Source organism: Gymnoscopelus microlampas, assembly GCF_963454915.1.
Source record: "Gymnoscopelus microlampas genome assembly, chromosome: 2".
NCBI classification, from domain to species: domain Eukaryota; kingdom Metazoa; phylum Chordata; class Actinopteri; order Myctophiformes; family Myctophidae; genus Gymnoscopelus; species Gymnoscopelus microlampas.
In genome coordinates this window covers 39,338,020-39,357,544 of record NC_139939.1, presented here as the reverse complement: position 1 = coordinate 39,357,544, position 19,525 = coordinate 39,338,020, and the positions used below count along the sequence as shown (strand labels likewise).

The window sequence follows — 19,525 nt, the reverse complement described above, 5'->3', positions numbered from 1 at the left end:
CACTTTGCTAACGAGCGCGTTGTGGCTACAGTCCCTTCATGGACACAGAGGCACGCATACCGTACAATAATAGCACGTGCACACATCCAGAATTACACGATTAAATTACGGTTTACAAGTACGTTACGTTGTCTACAAAGAGTGAGATGCTTTTCACGTGAAAGCAGCATCCATCATTGGTCAACACGAAAAAAGACGTCCGAGTATTAAAACAACTCGGTGGAAAACAAAGTCTCATTTAAGGTTCCGTTCCACCCGTGCTGTTTTCAACCTCGTGTTTACCATAGATATATCTATGGTGTTTACTAGCTGTGTTCCGTGAGCATAAATAACAGCTGTGTTCCGTGAGCAGAAATAACGGAGCAGAAATAAGACTTCCGGTTGACGATCTCTTCAGAATAAGAGTACCCTCTAGAGTAAAAAGAAACCATTGAAAATCATTGAAAAACGGTTCATTTGCACATTAAAACTATAAATTAAGCATTTAAACGAAGCTATATAAGACATATTATGTTTCTGTGTAACAAAACGTTTTTTAAAACATTAAAACATTATCTAAATGGATAAATGCTGTTCAAAGGACTGCATAGCCTATACAAATTGGACACTGGACCGGAGACGGCTGGCGATGCCAGCACTTGTGACACACACACGTGTTCAGGGAGACCCCCTCTACACTGCCACACTCTCCGCTAAGCGGGAGAGGTGTAAAAAAAAAGTGTGGCGGGCCGTCCAGTGAGGTCAGAGGTCAGAAAAGTGCCCTTTTCTGACATTTTCAGACGATAGTGGACACTGGACCGGAGACGTCTGCCGATGCCAGCACTTGTGACATACACACGCGTTCGGGGAGACCCCCTCTACAACGCCACACTCACCGCTAAGCGGGAGAGGTGTAAAAAAAAGTGTGGCGGGCCGTCCAGTGAGGTCAGGGGTCAGAAAAGTGCCCTTTTCTGCCATTTTCAGACAATAGTGGACACTGGACCGGAGACGTCTGCCGATGCCAGCACTTGTGACATACACACGCGTTCAGGGAGACCCCCTCTACACTGCCACACTCTCCGCTAAGCGGGAGAGGTGTAAATAAAAGTGTGGCGGGCCGTCCAGTGAGGTCAGAGGTCAGAAAAGTGCCCTTTTCTGCCATTTTCAGACAATAGTGGACACTGGACCGGAGACGTCTGCCGATGCCAGCACTTGTGACATACACACGCGTTCAGGGAGACCCCCTCTACAACGCCACACTCTCCGCTAAGCGGGAGAGGTGTAAAAAAAAGTGTGGCGGGCCGTCCAGTGAGGTCAGAGGTCAGAAAAGTGCCCTTTTCTGACATTTTCAGACAATAGTGGACACTGGACCGGAGACGGCTGCCGATGCCAGCACTTGTGACATACACACGCGTTCGGGGTGACCCCCTCTACACTGCCAAACTCTCCGCTAAGCGGGAGAGGTGTAAAAAAAAGTGTGGCGGGCCGTCCAGTGAGGTCAGAGGTCAGAAAAGTGCCCTTTTCTGACATTTTCAGACAATAGTGGACACTGGACCGGAGACGGCTGCCCATACCAGCACTTGTGACATACACACGCGTTCGGGGAGACCCCCTCTACAACGCCACACTCTCCGCTAAGCGGGAGAGGTGTAAAAAAAGTGTGGCGGGCCGTCCAGTGAGGTCAGAGGTCAGAAAAGACACACACACACACACACACACACACACACACACACACACACACACACACACACACACACACACACACACACACACACACAAACTACAAATCTACTTATATTTCTGTCCTCTATCTTTTTTTATGCTGTGTTTCGATGTTGTATATATGTTGTTAAATAATATACATTTTTAATGTTTTTTTTCTGATTACATTTGTATTTGTATTGTATTTTAGTTTTTAAATAGGTGAGATTAACTTTATGAACCCCAAATCCTTGTTCTTTTTTTTTTATCTCACCTGCACTATCTACTATTATTATTTGTAGCATATTTTGTGGTCTCTTTTATCATTGTTTATTTGCTTCTGCAATAAACAATATTATATCATCATCATTTTCCAAGAGTGACCTGGCCTAGAGTCAGCATTATTACAACAATGGACAAACAATAGAAAAACAATACATATATGTAACACACACAAATCAATATCCAGTTAAAGTGCAAAACAGTGCTAAGTGCACATTTAATGGGGGTCGATAGCCAATTTCAAACTGGAACAACATGGCACTTAGAAGTGATCTAGTATAAGCCATTTAAAAAGACATACTGTACATCATAAATGTATTTTTTAAATACAATTGTGTCTTTTTTTTTAAAAACTTGGCACTTGGAAGTGTTTTAGTATGAGCCATTTAAAAGGCATACGTCATAAATGTATTTTTAAAATAGATTTGTGTCTTTTAAAAAACATTAAAAAATCACTATCTTATTTTGAAGGCAGCCGGAAACATTATTTCTGCTAGCTCAAAAACCGGAAGTCCAATTTCTGCTCACGGAACGGAGCTGTCTAGAGAGAGGTCTACCCGGTACAGATAGTGCGGGACACTCCTGCACACGTTCATCATACACCGTTTCCGTATCCGCTCCAGAGGCTCAGACCGGATCAGCCATAGATATATGGGATCAGCAACCTGATGAGCTTTCAAAAGTCAAAACGCTATCCAGTGGTTTTCAACCTTTTTCGCGTCAAGGACCCCCGAATTGACACATATTAGCCCAGGGACCACCATTTGAAAAGATGTGCCAGGGACTCAACCATTTTGATGTCTTGGGGGTCCCAATCTACACTGTAGCATCATCGTCAGTGTTCATTTAACTCTGAGAGTGTACGGGGTCCATTTGGTTCCATTTGTACACTCTCAGAGTTACAGACATATAAGGGTCAATTTGGTTCCTAACTTAATTTGGCTGGGGACCCCCAGGAAACCCCTCAAGGACCACTGGTGGTCCCTGGACCACTGGTTGAGAACCACTGCGCTAATCTATAACACGATGCGACCGTTGGAACGCGACGCTTTGTCAGCTTGTAGATTTGCTCTTTTTGGCACGTGACACCGTCGTTCAATTGGGCTTCGCGGACCAATGACAGAGAGGGATCTCGGTGGGAGGGACCGACTGCTCGTGCCCTGCCCTGCCTACCCGGCGACACGCCCACGCATGTCAGTGGAGTTTTTGGATCATCTGTCACTTCTTCACCGTTTCATGTTTGGAGAGCAGAGAGCAGACCCGGTGTTGTGGCTCAATTTATTACACTTTATATGGACTTACTTAATAACAACAAAAACAACAACCATGCTTTTATGACAGCACGTGTCAACCGGCCCGGCTTTAACCAAGAACAGAACCAGCGTCACTTACTGACAGCAGAAGAAAGTAGCGTTTATTTTATTTACTAGCAACTGGGAGAAGAGCGATACGTTCTACAATGCTAACTGGGCGAGCTATGCGTTTATTGCCAATGAACCTCAGACTGGTATAGCTAGCTGGTTAGCTCGCTAACTGGCTGCAAAGTCCATTTTAAATGCATGGTGAGAGTCAACTTGTTTAGCAGCAGAATTACTAGCGACAAAACGCACTGTTAAAAAGAAAACCGCTGCTGCTTATTTACATTTTTTACATGCTAGTTTGCTCGCTACGAAGTGAGCAACTTATTCACTAGCAGCAGTTGCAGCTGGCAGTGTGTTAACATGGGATTACACCCGTTGGAGTTCAGTGAGTGCTATCTGGACAGTCCCAGCTTCAGGGAGAAGATCAAGGCTCACGAAGCAGAGTTGGATAAAACCAGCAGGTTTATTAAAGAACTCTACAAGGATGGCAAGAACCTCATCAATGCCACTAAACGTAAGTTTTTAAAAGTCGTATTTGTGAGGTCAATCCAGCCTTGATATTTTGGTGGTTTCCTTTTTCCTCACAAGATTGTGAGCCATTGTTTTAGGCTTGGATCAAGACTATCATATATGTATTTTATCGATTTTTACATTTGCAAAATATATTCTTGCCATTCAGGTCTGCCATTGTTTAGAGTTTCTTCTCAGTTCACCTTGAGTTGGCTATAAAACAGTTGCAGGTGAAGTTTGGGAGTTGACTGCTGCTGGCTTGGTGTCAATTTTCTTTCTTTCCTTTTTGCCTTGAGTGTACTGTGTACTGTAGCATACACACTATTGGCAACAGCAATGTAGGTTGAGGTGAACACTGCTGTGCTGTGGCATGCTGTTGTTGTGGCTCACAACCCTCTTCCGGTTGTTGAAATGATAACTGTCTAGCAAGAGCTGATGTTGCACCCACAAATTTCACCCACTTTTTTTTTTACTTCTGTAAATATGTGATGTGACAATAAAGCTGATTCTGATTCTGTCCATTACAACACTTGAGTTTGTAAAAAGTGGCATTGCTCTGTAATGCTGGACTTGAGTCAGATGTTCTAGCTGATAAACCATTCTATCAATAGTGGGAGGACTGGAGCACACTGGCCAATTCACCCATTCACAGCCTTTATTGTGCTAACATGACTCCAACTAATTTTTCGACCCCTGCTGTACTGTGTCTTCATCCGGGCTCTGAAGCAGCTGAACCAGCCATTCCTTGTTGGATATTATGTGATGATGAAGTCCTATTCACCTGCTATTACTTTACTATGAATAGTAATGGTACAGTACATGATAGACACAGGCACAGTAGCAGTTTGTGAAGTCTTCTTGACTGAATAAAGAGAAAACAACTTTTTTTCCTTCTCAATTATTCAGAAAAGTGTATTTCTTTGTATTTACCCACCATCTACAGCAGGAGCATTGTTTGATTGTTCTTCAGAAGTCAGTGGACCGTTTTTGAAGAATTCTTAGGCTCCATGTGACTTGTATCGGCTGTGATGTTCTGCAGGACTTTTGGGGCATTATCAGTAGAACCTGTACATCAGCAGCTCATAGTATTAGAGATGTACCAATACCATTTCTTTCCTTCTTGATACCGATTCCGATACCCAGAACTTGCATATCGGTCCACATACCGAGTACTGATCCGATACCAGTGAGTAATTTAAACAAATCTAGGACAGTGGTTCTCAAAGTGGGGTCCAGGCACCATCTGCGTTCCTTGAGGGGGTTCCACATGGACCCTTAAAGGTCTGTAACTCTGAGAGTGTACAAATGAAACCATTAATTTGTACACTCTCAGAGTTAAAGGTTTGAGAAGCACTGATCTAGGAATAAATAAAAATGCCATTAATAATTGTTAATGTGTAGCAGCTACAAGTTAGTAATGTAATGTAATAGTACAGTAAGAGTAGAAAACAGTCGTGCAACATCAACCGAAGCAATCAAAATATGACTGTGAATGAAACATCATCACGTGATAAATGACGTGGTATCGGAATGGCATAGACTGGCATACTCGCCGATGGCAGCTTTTCCGATACTCGTATTGGTATTGGAACAACTCTACATGGTACAAAATAGAATGACCTCTGGTATTATTCACATCCATATGTAGCTCTGTATGTATGTGAAAATGTGTGCAGACCATGCTGGCGTAAGTCTATACTCTGTGACCCACTTCAGAAGGCATGTCATGCCTTTAACTAGACTGCACCAGCAGCCATTCTTCACAGACACTACAACAAAATTATTATTTTTTTCTCATTGGTCCACCACACTTAATGACATAGAATAACTACCTATCAGCCCTGATAAAGCACAATAAATACAGGTTGGCGTTTCATAGATAGTAATTTTAGGATTAATGAATGACTAACCTGTATTGAATATTAGACATGGCGGGGCTGTAACAAGGCTTACAGTATGACACAGTAGTTGTACTCATAAGCTTTCTTAAAGCGCAGTGAAAAGCTGTCTGGCGTATTTCAATAGACAGCAGTGTGTGCTCAGTCTACCCACTCTCAGGTGTAGCTGCCTACCACAGAGGGTAAAGTTATAAAGTAACAGCCTTGTGTTCACTCACACTCCCAGGGTGGAGTCCAGTCACAGCTAAGCCCTCATTACTGGGCACAAGTGTAACAACCTTGCCTCACGAAAGTTGCCTAGTCTACTCTGTTGTCAGTAGAGATCAGAGAAAATGGTTCTGCATTGCAGTTTAGAGTATTTTTTTTGTTTTTTGTTTAGTTTTATCTCTGGTAGTTGTTAAGGGGAAGGCTTGTCTTTGACATGCTGTAGATACTAGATATGCTTCCTAGATGATCAATATCTGCTCAGTGTTTTTGATGACCGACTTTGATGTGGGACAAAGCTAAGCTGTATGATGTTCACCAACACATCTGATAGTGTCCATCAGCTTTATGAAAGATTGTAGGCTAAATCTAAACCTAGACGACGTAGTTGATTTAGTACAATGCAGCTACACAAGTACATTTTAATCCATAGTCTGATATTTTCTACGCAGTTGTAGAAAACATCAGGTTGCCTTGCTTTCTGTAATAAACATCCGTATAGCTGACCGTGGCTACTCATGTATTAAAGGTCATTGATATAATGTAGGATAAGAATTATAGCGTGTTGTAGGTAGCCTGTCTGCCTCACCGACCCGCTACTATGGCTTTCCAATAGAAAGGTTCTTATGCCTTGGCTGTGCCCTGGGCCCTGGCTACACCCTGACTGGAGTGACTGCAGACTACATTGTACATTGTTGCTATATAAAGCCCCTCATCCCTTCCATTTGTTGAAATAACTAAATTTGCAAGCATTACTGAAACAATGGGCTTCATTCATGAAATGTGCATAGTTCAGATTAGATCCGAATCCGAAAGCACTCGTATGAGCATTTGTACGAGCATAGTCTCATTCTTCATTGTTGTTCTTAACTGAATTTGTTCCTTGTGTGCTCAAAACTCACGTGTGGTTTTAAACATGTTCTGTATGTGTTTGAAAACGTCCGGGAAGGCACTTAGAATGCCTTATTCTTACTATGCTAAATCAATTACAATAGTGTCAAACCTCACTAATACAATATTTCAGTGCTCAACATTTGGGAACTGATATATTGTAAAAGTTAAGTGTGTGTGTGTGTGTGTGTGTGTGTGTGTGTGTGTGTGTGTGTGTGTGTGTGTGTGTGTGTGTGTGTGTGTGTGTGTGTGTGTGTGTGTGTGTGTGTGTGTGTATGTGTGTGTCAGCTGCACTAGACTTTACTTCACTCATCTTCAGTAATCCAAAGTGTATGCCTTATATTCAAACTTCAATAAGGCTACGTACACATTATTGACAAACTCTAGCAAGAGAATAGAGAAACGCCTCAGTTTTGACCCTCGGATGATCTCATGTTTTGTTGTATTGTCAGATGGACCTTCCACCTCTCTCATACTGTTCCAAATCTCCAAGTCCCAGGCCATGCTCGGCCTCTCAGTCTCTCATTCCACTCCCTCTGCCTGGGAGGATGTCCCGCAATGGAAAGTCCTTGGTTCTGGGAGGAAATGTCCAATGCTGGACCCTGGGGCCGGAGAGCCGTGACACGGAAGTGCCCACTATACGAGTGACAACACTACGCTCCTGTTTTCTGGGAATCACTGTGCTGTCAGAACCCTTGTTAAACCCCCCCCCCCCCCCCCTCCCACAAGTTTTTTACAATGGACAATTGGACATATTTGGTATTACAGGTGCAATACAAAAAGTCCAAAGGCAGGACTCTACATTTTAATTCAAAAACTATTTGCAAAGTCAAAGGGAATCACTGTAGATTTGATGTATGATACAAAATGGTTGTAAGTCTGTTTTCAGGGATTACATTATCAACCCGTTCCCTACCCTATCAGAAAATCTGATCTGCTCAGAGCTGACATCTTATTAATGGGGAATGAATGGATCAAACTTAAATCTTGTGAGGGATAAATGAAACAGATGGCACAAACACTTCAATAAGTTAGCTATTTTAAGTTTATATAGTAACTAGACTAGAACTGTAGAGCTAAAAGGTAGTGTAAGTGATATTTCTTTTGTTAAAATAAGTGTTAAATAGCTCTATATTATGTTATCATTGCTATATAGACTGTTCATTAAAAGGGGTCTCTGCGTCTCCCCAGCTCTTTAGTAAACGGAAGATAAATAATGCAAATTGAAATTGCATGTTATGAACCAAAAAGTATTTGAAGACAAAAGTGGAACTGGAACACTATAAAATTGAAGCTGAATGAGAGAGAGAGATTGAATGAAATTGGAATGTATTTTCTTTGCACTAAAGAGCTGGAGAGACAGGGAGACCCCCTGTAAATACTCTAGCAATGATTACTATCACAATATAGAGCTTTAACCTTTTAACGAAAAAACTTTTGTTTTAACCATACAATATCACTTACAGCACCTTTTTAAACAGTGGCCAAGAGGGCAGTTATATTCCATCGTGACCACTGGATTTCCTCTGGTCGATCGACCAACCAACCAACCAACAAATCAACAGTATACTTTAGTCAATGTGAAAGTATTTTTGTCTCTTCTGGAGGCAGATCTCAGAGCGCGCTGCCGTTATTTGCTCTGGCTAGCTGCCGCTCCCCGCTAATCACATTTACTGATGCTGCCAAAGAGGCAAATCACAATCTTTCATTAAAATCGCATTAGCGGAGACGTGAGGTCATCTAGGAGGAACGCTCTTCCATCTCTAGCTCTAGCAGAGAGGCACAGAGAGAGGCCTGTAGAAGTGATACTGCATACCTGTCATGATGGTCTTAGGAGCTCCTTTTGTGGTGCAGGTGAATGCAACGCAGTGTTAAAGGAAACTTCACCCCAACATCATTTACCCTTGATGGCTTGAAAACAAGGAGAATTTTCATTGGTATCACATACCTTTACGCTTTATGGTGAATGAAGAATCCCAAAACAGCTAAACTTTATTTTTGCTGTTACTATTTATTTATGCAAATCCAAAACAATGCTCACAGTGTAATCCCAAGTGTCATTTATCCAGTCGTATGTTCAGTACTTCCAAAACATCGCTTTTAAGCTGAAAACCTTCCGGTGTAAACCGTCTCATGCACGAGCTAGGAATACACCTGGCCGTGTATGTCAACAGGAGCTCAGTTCACACTGCTCACATGTGGGCCCAGGTGTGTGTGTCGTTTGTGCATGCGATACGTGTTTTAAACAATAAAGTTTCAGCAAAAAAACAATGTTTCATAAATGCTGAGGATACGGACTGGATGAAGAAACTTGTGATTAATACACTATTAGTGTTGTTTTGGAGTTTATGAACAGATTTATGTTTAAATAAAGTTTTTCTGTTTTTAACAACAGACTTTAAAAAAACAAAATCTATTCTTATTGTTTTTGGATTCTTTTGGGGATGAAGTATTCATTCAAAACTTTGGGTCGGTCTGGACTCCTGTGAGAGGATGACCATTACATGGTGACGTGGAGGGGTGGAAAAGGGCAGCATGTAAAGTCTGTGTGTCGCCTTAGTTGTTGTGGACAAATGGTACTGGTGCATACTGCATACATACAGTATAGTGGACACTTGCCCTGTAAGCTAAGCACACTAATGTATCTTCTGACAGAGCTTTGACGTTACTAATAAGAAGTTACAGTCATCCTACTGTTATTCAAGTTCAAATTCAACTGGGAACAATTATAATATTGACAGCCAGGCAGTCAGTCCTTGAGAGGTCACCCTGGCCTGAACCTGTCAGGCAGGCTTGTTTTGACATTTGAGGACCAGGGGAGGTCTTGGGGGTGACGCAATGCCTGATGCTGTGGAGGAGTCTGATGCTGTAAAGCACTAGGCACAGGCAGAGTGACTCTGTGACAGACTGAAAGAGAGAGAGGGGGGGGGCGGGGGGCAGGCCTCCAGGGAGGAAAAAGGTGGGATCAGAGTGGTGCGAGCGTGGACTCCAGCTGGAAAAGATTGACGAGTGGAACAGGAAGGACAGGGGAAAGGCATGGTCACATGGTCATGTAAACACCGGACACTCTTTGAGAGGCTGGACCGGGCCACGCTCTGACCCAAGTGGCACATCAGATAAGAGAGTGTAGAAAACATAACAAACAGTTCAGCGGTGCCAACAAACACACCGTGGACTTCTGTTGATAATACACCCAAATGGATCTTCAGCAGTTGAACTTTGACTTGTGCGTGCCTCTTATTGGATTTTGTGCGGGTGGGGCTCGTGTTATGTGTGAATTGGCTGGTGCAATCATAGGGTTATGCCCTTCCTAAAAGAGATGTATAAATATGTTTGTCAGGCTGTTTTGACACCCCCCCAATCTGCAGGTTAAATAAAAGTTCCCATCTGTTCCCAAACATTACAGTCAAAGAAGCTCTATTATGCAATTTTCTTTAGTGAATAAAATGTTACTTTATGCAATTTGTATGGTAGAGTATGTTCATACAATATATAGCATACAATTATGGTGGCTGTATTTGGTCTCCCTGCTCTTCTGTTGAGACATTCTGATCCTGTGTCTAGGTTGGACAAAATCCGGGATAGAACAGGAAAGCTGCTTGTGGGCATAGGATATTTGCAATATCTGTTATCTGATGTTACCTGAAGCCCTGTAACATTAGCATTATGATACACTAAACAAAGTTATACAAATCAGAATCATGGCTTCATTAGCATTAGGGATGGCCAACCGATAACTGTTAACCGATAACCGCCGTTAAATCGACAACCGATTAATACTAACAATTAAAATTAATCGTTACAAGGGCCAAAAATGTTTTTAGGCCAAGTCTACACCTGCAACCACACGTAACGTCCACTTTATTCTTCTTCTTCCTCGTCTTTGTATTGGTATTGTTTGTGTTGGAGCGCCTCAGTGCGGCTGCAGAGTTCATGTGCAACCTCTTCCAGAGAGAGATAGAGACACTAGAAACTCTGCTGGAGACACAAAACAAACTGTGTAGACTTGGCCCTTAAAATTAAAATGTATTTTGGCCAATAATTTTTTTAAATTTTTTATACACATTTTTTTTCTTAACGGTTATCGATTAATTAATCGTTAAAGGTAGGGTAGGTGATTTTCTTTGGTTAAAATAAGTGTTAAATAGCTCTATATTCTGATAGTACTCATTGCTATAGAGTGTTTGTTCAGTAAAAGGAGTCTCCTTGGCTCTCCAGCTCTTTATAAAACAGAAAATGCATTTTCGTTTCAGTTTCATTTCAGATTTTATCCAATCAGGATAGAGAACTCAATCAGGATATAGATTAATCTAGTGAAATTGGAAGTGATGACACTAAGAAATGAGCAGGCAAAATTGGAACTGGAAAACTATAAAAATGAAGCTTAAAACTGGGTACTTTCTCCTGATTGGCTGAAATTTTGACAGCTACCGAAAAATGTATTTTCTGTTTATTAAAGAGCTGGAGAGACGGGGAGACTCCTGTTACTGAACAAACACTCTATAGCAATGATTACTATCAGAATATAGTGCTTTAACCTTTTAACAAATTACTTTTTGTTTTAACCAAAAAATATCACTTACCCTACCTTTAAGGCCTAACGGTAATCGGTTAATAAAATGTCTCCATTTGGCCAGCCCTAATTAGCATTACTTCCTCATCTCATATCTGAGATCTGTCATTTAAGGAAATATGATGTGGTATAATATAATAATAATATGTTGTTAATATGTGTGCTAGGCCATTTGTCTAGTACTGCTCGTAGTATTACAGAGTCTGTTAAGTTGCTTTGGGTTTCTAAGGATCAGTCTTTATGTCTTCCCCTCAGAGAGCAAACAGACGTAGTCTTAGTAAGTTATTGGCGGTCATCATCACTCCATACTTAGCAATGGTGGTGCGTCACTGCAGGCCTACAACCCCCTCCTCTGATGATTAAGCACCTAGATTCTGCTGACATGGAACAAAGGCAGAGGAAGTGTGGACACGGTCATGCAGCAGTCTTATAACTTTGCTGTGACATGTCACAGGATGCCACCTGTCTGCATTTGTCTGTAGAATTGTGACGAGCTTTTCATTTGAGGCTACTTATGACTCGCAAACCAAGATCCATGTCACAGGCCACGCCTTCATAGCTTTCTTGTGCAATCAGCATGTCTCGTTCACGGAGAAAAACAATGCCTAGTTTCCACCCCTCCCCCTGCTAAGAAGAAACACAATATTATTCATGACCTTGTGCAATGTCATTGGCTCTATTCATACACGCCAGCTGTATTCATGGGATATGATAAGATTAATTTCCCAGTATGGAACCTCCATCTTGCTGATGAAAGACCTTGCCCACCGTGTATAAAGCATGAGTTATACTTGGTTCCGTACCATGTCGGTGTCACACACTGAAAATAGCAGATCTATAATAGACAACATGTCGCTCTGCAATGCGTTGTGAACTTGTGAACTTGTAGATCGTCTATTTTCAGTGTGCGACTCTGTCACTCGAATAAATTACCCTTAATTGTCTTGATGCACCATTACTAAATAAAGTACATCAATCAATCAATCAATACCATCCACTGCTCTGCAGTAACCACACACAGTGCCCAGCCTGCAGTGGTGGAAAAAGTACCCACATTTGTTACTTAAGTAAAAGTATCAATATTGCAATGTAGAAATACTCTGTTACAGGTAAAGGTCTGGAATTCAAAATTTACTTGAGTGAAAGTACAAAAGTATTGGCATCAAAATGTACTTAAAGTACCAAAAAGCAAAAGTGTCCCAAGTTCAAAATGTATAAAACATATTTTGAAAATAGCAAATGTACATGCTCACAATGGCAGAAGTGGTTGGTGTGTTTTGTACTAATATTCAAATAATTGTAGTGGAGTAAAAGTACAATATTTTTGCCTCTGAGATGTATGGAGTAGAAGTAAAAGTATTGGACAATTGGAAATACTCCAGTAAAGTAAAAATTCCTCAAAAGTGTACTTAAGTACAGTAAATGTACTTAGTTACTTAACACCACTGCCAGCCTGTTGACATGGCTTTCCTTCACATCTCTGCTGAATAAGGGCACCACGTGTTTACGTCATAGAGCTAGGTATTTTTATACAATTTCTTTCTCCTGCATTTTTCCTTCTAAAAGAAAAAAAACTTGGCCCGTGGTATCAGATTAATGTAAGGTCGGGCCTCCATGACTCATACTCTGAGGCGATGCAGCCCGGGGGTCTCTGTAGCGTTCCGCACGGAAAGTATCCAAGTTTGACAGCTCGCAGGTTTTCACCGAAATGCCTTGCTTTAAAAGGCAAAAACACAGGAGAGAGGCCTTTCGCCTTGGACTCCCATGCCCTAGTAGTGTGTGGTATTTTGTTCTGTCCTGTAGGCTAGCAGCTATCGCTTGCATCTGTAAATGCGGAGCTTTCATCTGACACGGTTGTTATTGTTCCACTGACTGTATCTAGCTGATGTATATTCTCTGTTAATCATATTGACACTGTACAGTGGCACGAATGTCATTTCTGTTTTGTTTTTTTTGTTTTAACTTTTCAATCTTCTTTTTTTTCTCCCCCTCTTCTCTGAATGTTCTCTGTTGACAGAATGTTGGGACTTTTATGTGTTCTCATCTGATAAAACCCACTTGCTTCCCACCAGAATCAGAATCAGTTTTTGTGTGAGTGTGAGGTTCAGACAAGTAAGGTACTTTGGTGTGACAACAACCAAATCCTGACATTAAACCATGAACGGAGGATCACACACACCATGGATATACACACATATTTGAAACAGGTTTTTGCGGAACGTATCTAATAGACTACATTACATTAGACAACAGCAGTGGTGTAAAGTAACTAAGTACCTTTACTCAAGTACTGTACTTAAAGGTAGGGTAAGTGATATCTTTTGGTTAAAACATAAAGTATTTTGTTAAAAGGTTAAAGTACTATATTCTGATAGTAATCATTGCTATAGAGTGTTTTTTCAGTAACAGATGTCTCCCTGTCTCTCCAGCTCTTTAATAAACAGAAAATACATTTTTCGGTAGGTGTCAAAATCTCAGCCAATCAGGAGAAAGTACCCATTTTTAAGCTTAATTTGTATAGTGTTCCAGTTCCAATTTTGCCTGCTCATTTCTTAGTGTCATCAATTCCAATTTCACTTGTTTAATCTATATCCTGATTGAGTTCTCTGTCTTGGTTGGATAAAATCTGAAATGAAACTGAAACGAAAATGCATTTTCTGTTTAATAAAGAGGTGGAGAGACAAGGAGACTCCTAATACTGAACAAACTCTATAGCAATAAGTACTATCAGAATATAGAGCTATTTAACACTTATTTTAACCAAAGCAAATCACTTACCCTACCTTTAAGTACAGTTTTGAGGTATTTTTACTTTACTTCTACTCCACTACATCTCAGAGGCAAATATTTGATGTTTTACTCCACTTCACTTATTTGAAAACTTAAGTTACTAGTTACTTTGTAGATTTTGATTATTATTACAAAACATACAGTAACCACTTCAGCCCTATATAAATTTCGTCCACTTGAAAATAGCCAATCTACAAGCTCACAATGTGTTGCGATGCGACGCATTGTGAGCTTGTAGATCGGCTATTTTCAGTAGTTTTTTTTGGGAAACTTGGGAAAACTTGGGACATTCGGCATAATGAGTACTTTCACTTTTGGTTCTTTACTCAAGTAAAGGTTTAATTCCTTACTTTTACTTGTAACAGAGTATTTCTACATTGCATTATTGCTATATTTTTACTTAAGTAAAAGATGTGAGTACGTTTTCCACCACTGGACAACAGACAATATATGTCTCATGTCGAATGCCTTGTCTTTTTTTTGTTTTAGTGAGTTGAATGAAGAGGCATTCAGCTTCCACCTCTGTTGCTGTAAGAAGACTGCATGGATGGGTGGGATTTGTAGAGGACTGTGTTGTGTGCCACGCTCACTCACACATGGTGCTAATCAACAGAATGCGAATCTATCGACTGACATCATCACTGTTGCTAGGGTAAAGCGCCTATTGTAAACAGTGATTTGGACCATGAGGCCTTCATCACCGACATAAAGGAGAATGTCTATGAAATTAGTATAATCTAGTGCAGTGGTTCTCAAAGGGGATTCCAGCGACTCTCTGGGTTCTTTGATGGGGTTCTATATTGACCCTTACAAGTCTGTAACTCTGACAGTGTACAAACCGAACCAAATGGACCCTAACGGGTCCATTTGGTTCCGTTTGTACACTGTCAGAGTTGGAATTTTAAAGTTTGATCTAGTCCACATGAAAGGGACAACATTGGTGGTTGGATGAAATGGAGTTTCGGAAAAACAAGATGACGACTAATACAGAATGTCATGTTGATGACGTCATATTGATGATGTCACTCTTTCCGAAATATGGATTTGAGGGATGGTGAATGATCTCTCTAGTTGTTTGCGAGATTAGATGCAGACATAGACATACAGACAGAAAGAGAGACACAGACAGACCCTCTTCCAGACGGCTCAGCATTATACGGCTTACGGTTTCTGAAATATAAATATTTTGTGTGACATTTCCCATACACACACATTGTAAAAATCTAAGCACTAACACATTTACATAAATTAAACTATAGAAAAATATCGCTTAGAAAGAAACAAACACACTATTCCCAATGCAGATTGTCAGTTTGATTTGATACATTACATGTGTATATGTGGCACGGAAACTGTGGGAGGAGTAGTGTGCCAAACCTTTGTGGATATAAGATACGCGACCGCAATAAAACAAAACTTAACAATGAATGTAAAATAAAATAAACGGCACTCGGTGTTAGAGCAGATGTCCAATTCATATAGGCCATAATGCCTTTTCATAAAAAAAATAAAAAAAATGTTTGTGAGGGAGGGTTTTAAAAGACTTCCAGCAATAAATCTCTAGAGTGGCTCTAGCGTACTTTTACAAACCATCACCCCCGCCCCAACCCACTGCATTTCTCCAGCTGGGTAGCCTACACCAAGACTCTTATCTGTTGTTTAAGAATGCACCACAGTGCTTTACAGGCGGCCTTTGCACCCTTTAAAGAATGCCCTGATTTCACACCCAGTATACAGTATACAGTGTGGTTGAGTAGTTTTTCAAGGTTCAGTGGAATGTTGTCAAAACATGTTTCGTGGTAATACATGCTGGGAGGAGGGGTTACTGAGTTTTCCACTCCGTTTCTGTCAGCGCTGTTAGGACTACTAGGCTACGAGTGCAGTTCTTCTTGACCAAGCTGTCACAACCCAAGTGTGGGTCTTCTTGAGGTGTTCTGAAAAGAACTCAAGACAAACTAGAAAAAGCGTCAGAGCGTAGGTGTCCGCCAGGTTATGAATAACATTTAATTTAGTCCAATCTGTATGTTAGAGTATGTTAATTCTATATAACTTGGGGTGGTTGTATTTTGTCTCCCTGCTCTTCTATTGAGACATTTAGATCGTGTCAAAGGTCATGTCTCACCTATACACAGGATCTGACATGAGTTTTGACCTGATGGTCAAGATTCAATGAGCAAGTAGGCAGGCTCTATTGGCTCAATGGTAAACATCTTCAGCACTTGCACAGGAAACCAGGTTCAAATCGGGTGTAGAAGAGGAAAGTTGCATAGTGCAGGTTTAAGGTAGATTCTAATCGAGTATCTAACATAATTGTGGTATGCTGACATGATTTATGACTTCATCTGCTTGACCAAGTACACACATGTGCATCTACGTAAGCATCCGTGAATGATACGATGACCATCAAGTACTTTATCAGAGATACTGACGTCTGGCACAATGATACAAGATGTATGTTCTATTCCTATCCCACTTCTGAAACCAAATTGTTGTGATTTCGGTTGACCAACATACTGTACGGTCCCTAAGAGTCTCCATCTACCTAAGGGTGGTGGTGAGTGAAGATGTCAGCAGTAATGTAAAGTATAGTATTCTGTATGACTAATACAAAAACACTGTGGGAGCAATAGACAAGAGGCCTGAGGGTCTTTGAGTGGAGTATTGAGATGCACACCAAGCCACCTCTATGTTGTCTGGACCTCCAAAGTTTGTAGTTAATTCAAAGTCAATTATTATGTTTAACATAACTGCCACGCAGTTTCTTGTTTGACCATGCTGCAGCTCTGTTTTGAGAATATTGTCCCTAACCCATAATTTACTAACTCCTACTCAGAACTACACAAGACTGTGTTTACAGCACTTGGAATTCTACCTGTGTGTGTGTGGTTGGTTTATGTTGTTTAGGGAAGAAACATTTGAGCATAATCCAAAACGTTTACAAAACGAACCGTGTGCGTTTGTGCGTGCATGCGTGAGTGTGTGACACAGAACAGGCAACTGGATCCATGTCACATCATTATTCTTAATGACTGTTATGTTTACAAAGGAAGGACTGTATATAGCATATCATACCAGTAGTATAGCATGCCAGTGACAGAATTGTTGACCTGTTAATGAAAGTCATATCCAATTATTTACCCTTTTCTGTGAAAATATACAAACATTCACTGCTCAAGCCTAATAATAGGTTTGAACTGTGCAACCCCGCAACCTTTACACACCTTGCTGCCAGTTCAACAGATATAGGCTAGTTTTTGGAGATGAAGAAACCAGAAGGATGTTCGTTTTGGAAGTCAGATGCACCTTTGACTAGAAGGGGCATTTTAAATATACTAAAATACCAGGTTTCCTGAATGCACTTTCACAGGTCGAGTATCAGTGTAGGGCAGGTTTATAAGTCTTTATATTTGATGTAAATGTTAAATGGTGCATTTATATTGCGCCTTTATCCAAGGCGCTTTACAATCATTGTGCATAACATTCACACATTCATACACCGATGGCGGAGGAAACCACGCAAGGCACCAACATGCTCATAGCATAGTTCCTGAGCCACTGCCGCCCTGTAGTAAGGGGATTGCAGCTGGTATGACTTTACAAAAATATCACTAAATATAGTGATGCTTTGCTGTATACATTCACTTGTGTGTATTATGTTTTTTATTTAGTTTAATAGCCTTTTTTTTTAATACTCACCCCACAAGCCTTGAATTAACCCATTCAATCCGGGAACGTATCTCTGTCATTTTAGTTCTTTGTCGTTTTGAGTCGTGAGGCACTCACTATGGGAAACAGCGCCATCTGGCGATGCAACAGAGCTACACAATACGCTCCCGGGGCCCATTTCATTGGGCTAGAGGGTATGTCACGTGACCGGCTGTCCCTTCCCCTTTCCGGAAGGACATATAAGGGCTGGTCGTGACGTAGTACTTCCTCTTCAGTTCCTCTGTTCGCAGATGTTACAAGGCTACACGCTTGTTAAAAACTGAATTCTACATTTATTCGACAATTACTACACTTCAGGACCCAAAGTGAGAAACCAGCTTTAGCCCTAAAAGCGGAGACTAGGATAAGTCACCCACGGGTTTTCTCGCTCGACTAAACTCCAGGAAACTAACTTTACTCTACCTCGTGGTGAGCCGGTGTTAGCCCCTAGCTGCCTTTTTAGCCTAGCCGCTAGCTGTTACTAGCTTAGCTGTTCGGCTACCTCCACAGCGCTAACCCCCTTTCCCGCTGAGCTAACTCCCCGAATAGAGCCGTTAGCCTAGCTTTTTGTGAGCCGACGTTAGCTTTTAGCTGTTCTTAGCCTAGCCGCTAGCTTACTAGCTTAGCTGTTTGGCTACTTCCACAGCGCTAACCCCCTATCCGTTGAGCTAACTCCCCGAATAGAGCTGTTAGCCTAGCTTTTGTCGCTCTTTTCCACGACACTCGAACTGTGTTGCTTGTCTCAACCGGCTCTCGGTGAGGCTGTGTCGTCACAGATACGGCCTGTGCCGGTAGTTTTAGTGGACACCGGCGGCTCTCGCTAAGTCCCCTGAAACCCTCCCGCATCCACAGCGCTAACCCCCTATCCGTTGGGCTAACTCTCCGAATAGAGCTGTTAGCCTAGCTTTTGTCGCTCTTTTCCACGACACTCGAACTGTGTTGCTTGTCTCAACCGGCTCTCGGTGAGGCTGCGTCGTCACAGATACGGCCTGGCTACGACCTGTGCCAGTAGTTTTAGTGGACACCGGCGGCTCTCGCTAAGTCCCCCGAAACCCTCCCGCATCCACAGCGCTAACCCCCTTTCCCGTTGAGCTAACTGACCGAATAGGGCTGTTAGCCTAGCCTCGGTGAGCCGGCATTAGCCTTTAGCTGTTTCTTAGCCTTACGGCTAGCTGCTACTAGCTTGGCCGTTAGGCTACATCCGCGGCGCTAACCCCCCTAAAAGAGTGGTTAGCTTAACCTTTAACCAGCTTAGCTGTTTCGGCTACAGCCGCAGCTGCTTCCTTCACCACGCGATGGCTCGCTACGGTCAGGCCAGGGCCTGTACGGGGAACGCCGAAGGTGCTAGCGGTGCTCGCCCAGCACCACCGCGACACTCCCGCCTCCCAACTCCAGCTACCACGAGCGGTGGCCCGCGGTAAGCTAGCCCGACCCCCTTCGTGAGCGGAGTACGCGATGCTGACCGCCCTGTTCCTCCCAGTGTCTACAGAGCAGAAGCAGGGTATCATTTTGCACATTCTGTGAGGTCAGTACAAAGTATAAATGCCTGTTTTTTGTGCCAATAAAACTTGTTACAAAGAACCAAACCCTTGCATTATTCAAACCATGTTGACTTGAGTCCCAGAGATGCT

General features: G+C 41.9%; 1 protein-coding gene across 2 annotated transcripts in view; it reads left to right on the top strand.

Moving 5' to 3' along the window:
- Positions 1-3,203: 3,203 nt before the first annotated feature.
- arhgap10 (Rho GTPase activating protein 10) overlaps positions 3,204-19,525 on the top strand; it is an 83,768-nt gene continuing 67,446 nt past the window's right edge. For both annotated transcript variants that reach the window (XM_084041983.1, XM_084041984.1), the window contains exon 1: positions 3,204-3,837. In XM_084041983.1, coding sequence (XP_083898109.1) covers positions 3,684-3,837 — 154 coding nt within the window. In that variant the 5' untranslated portion in view covers positions 3,204-3,683. The remainder of the gene's footprint in view (positions 3,838-19,525) is intronic.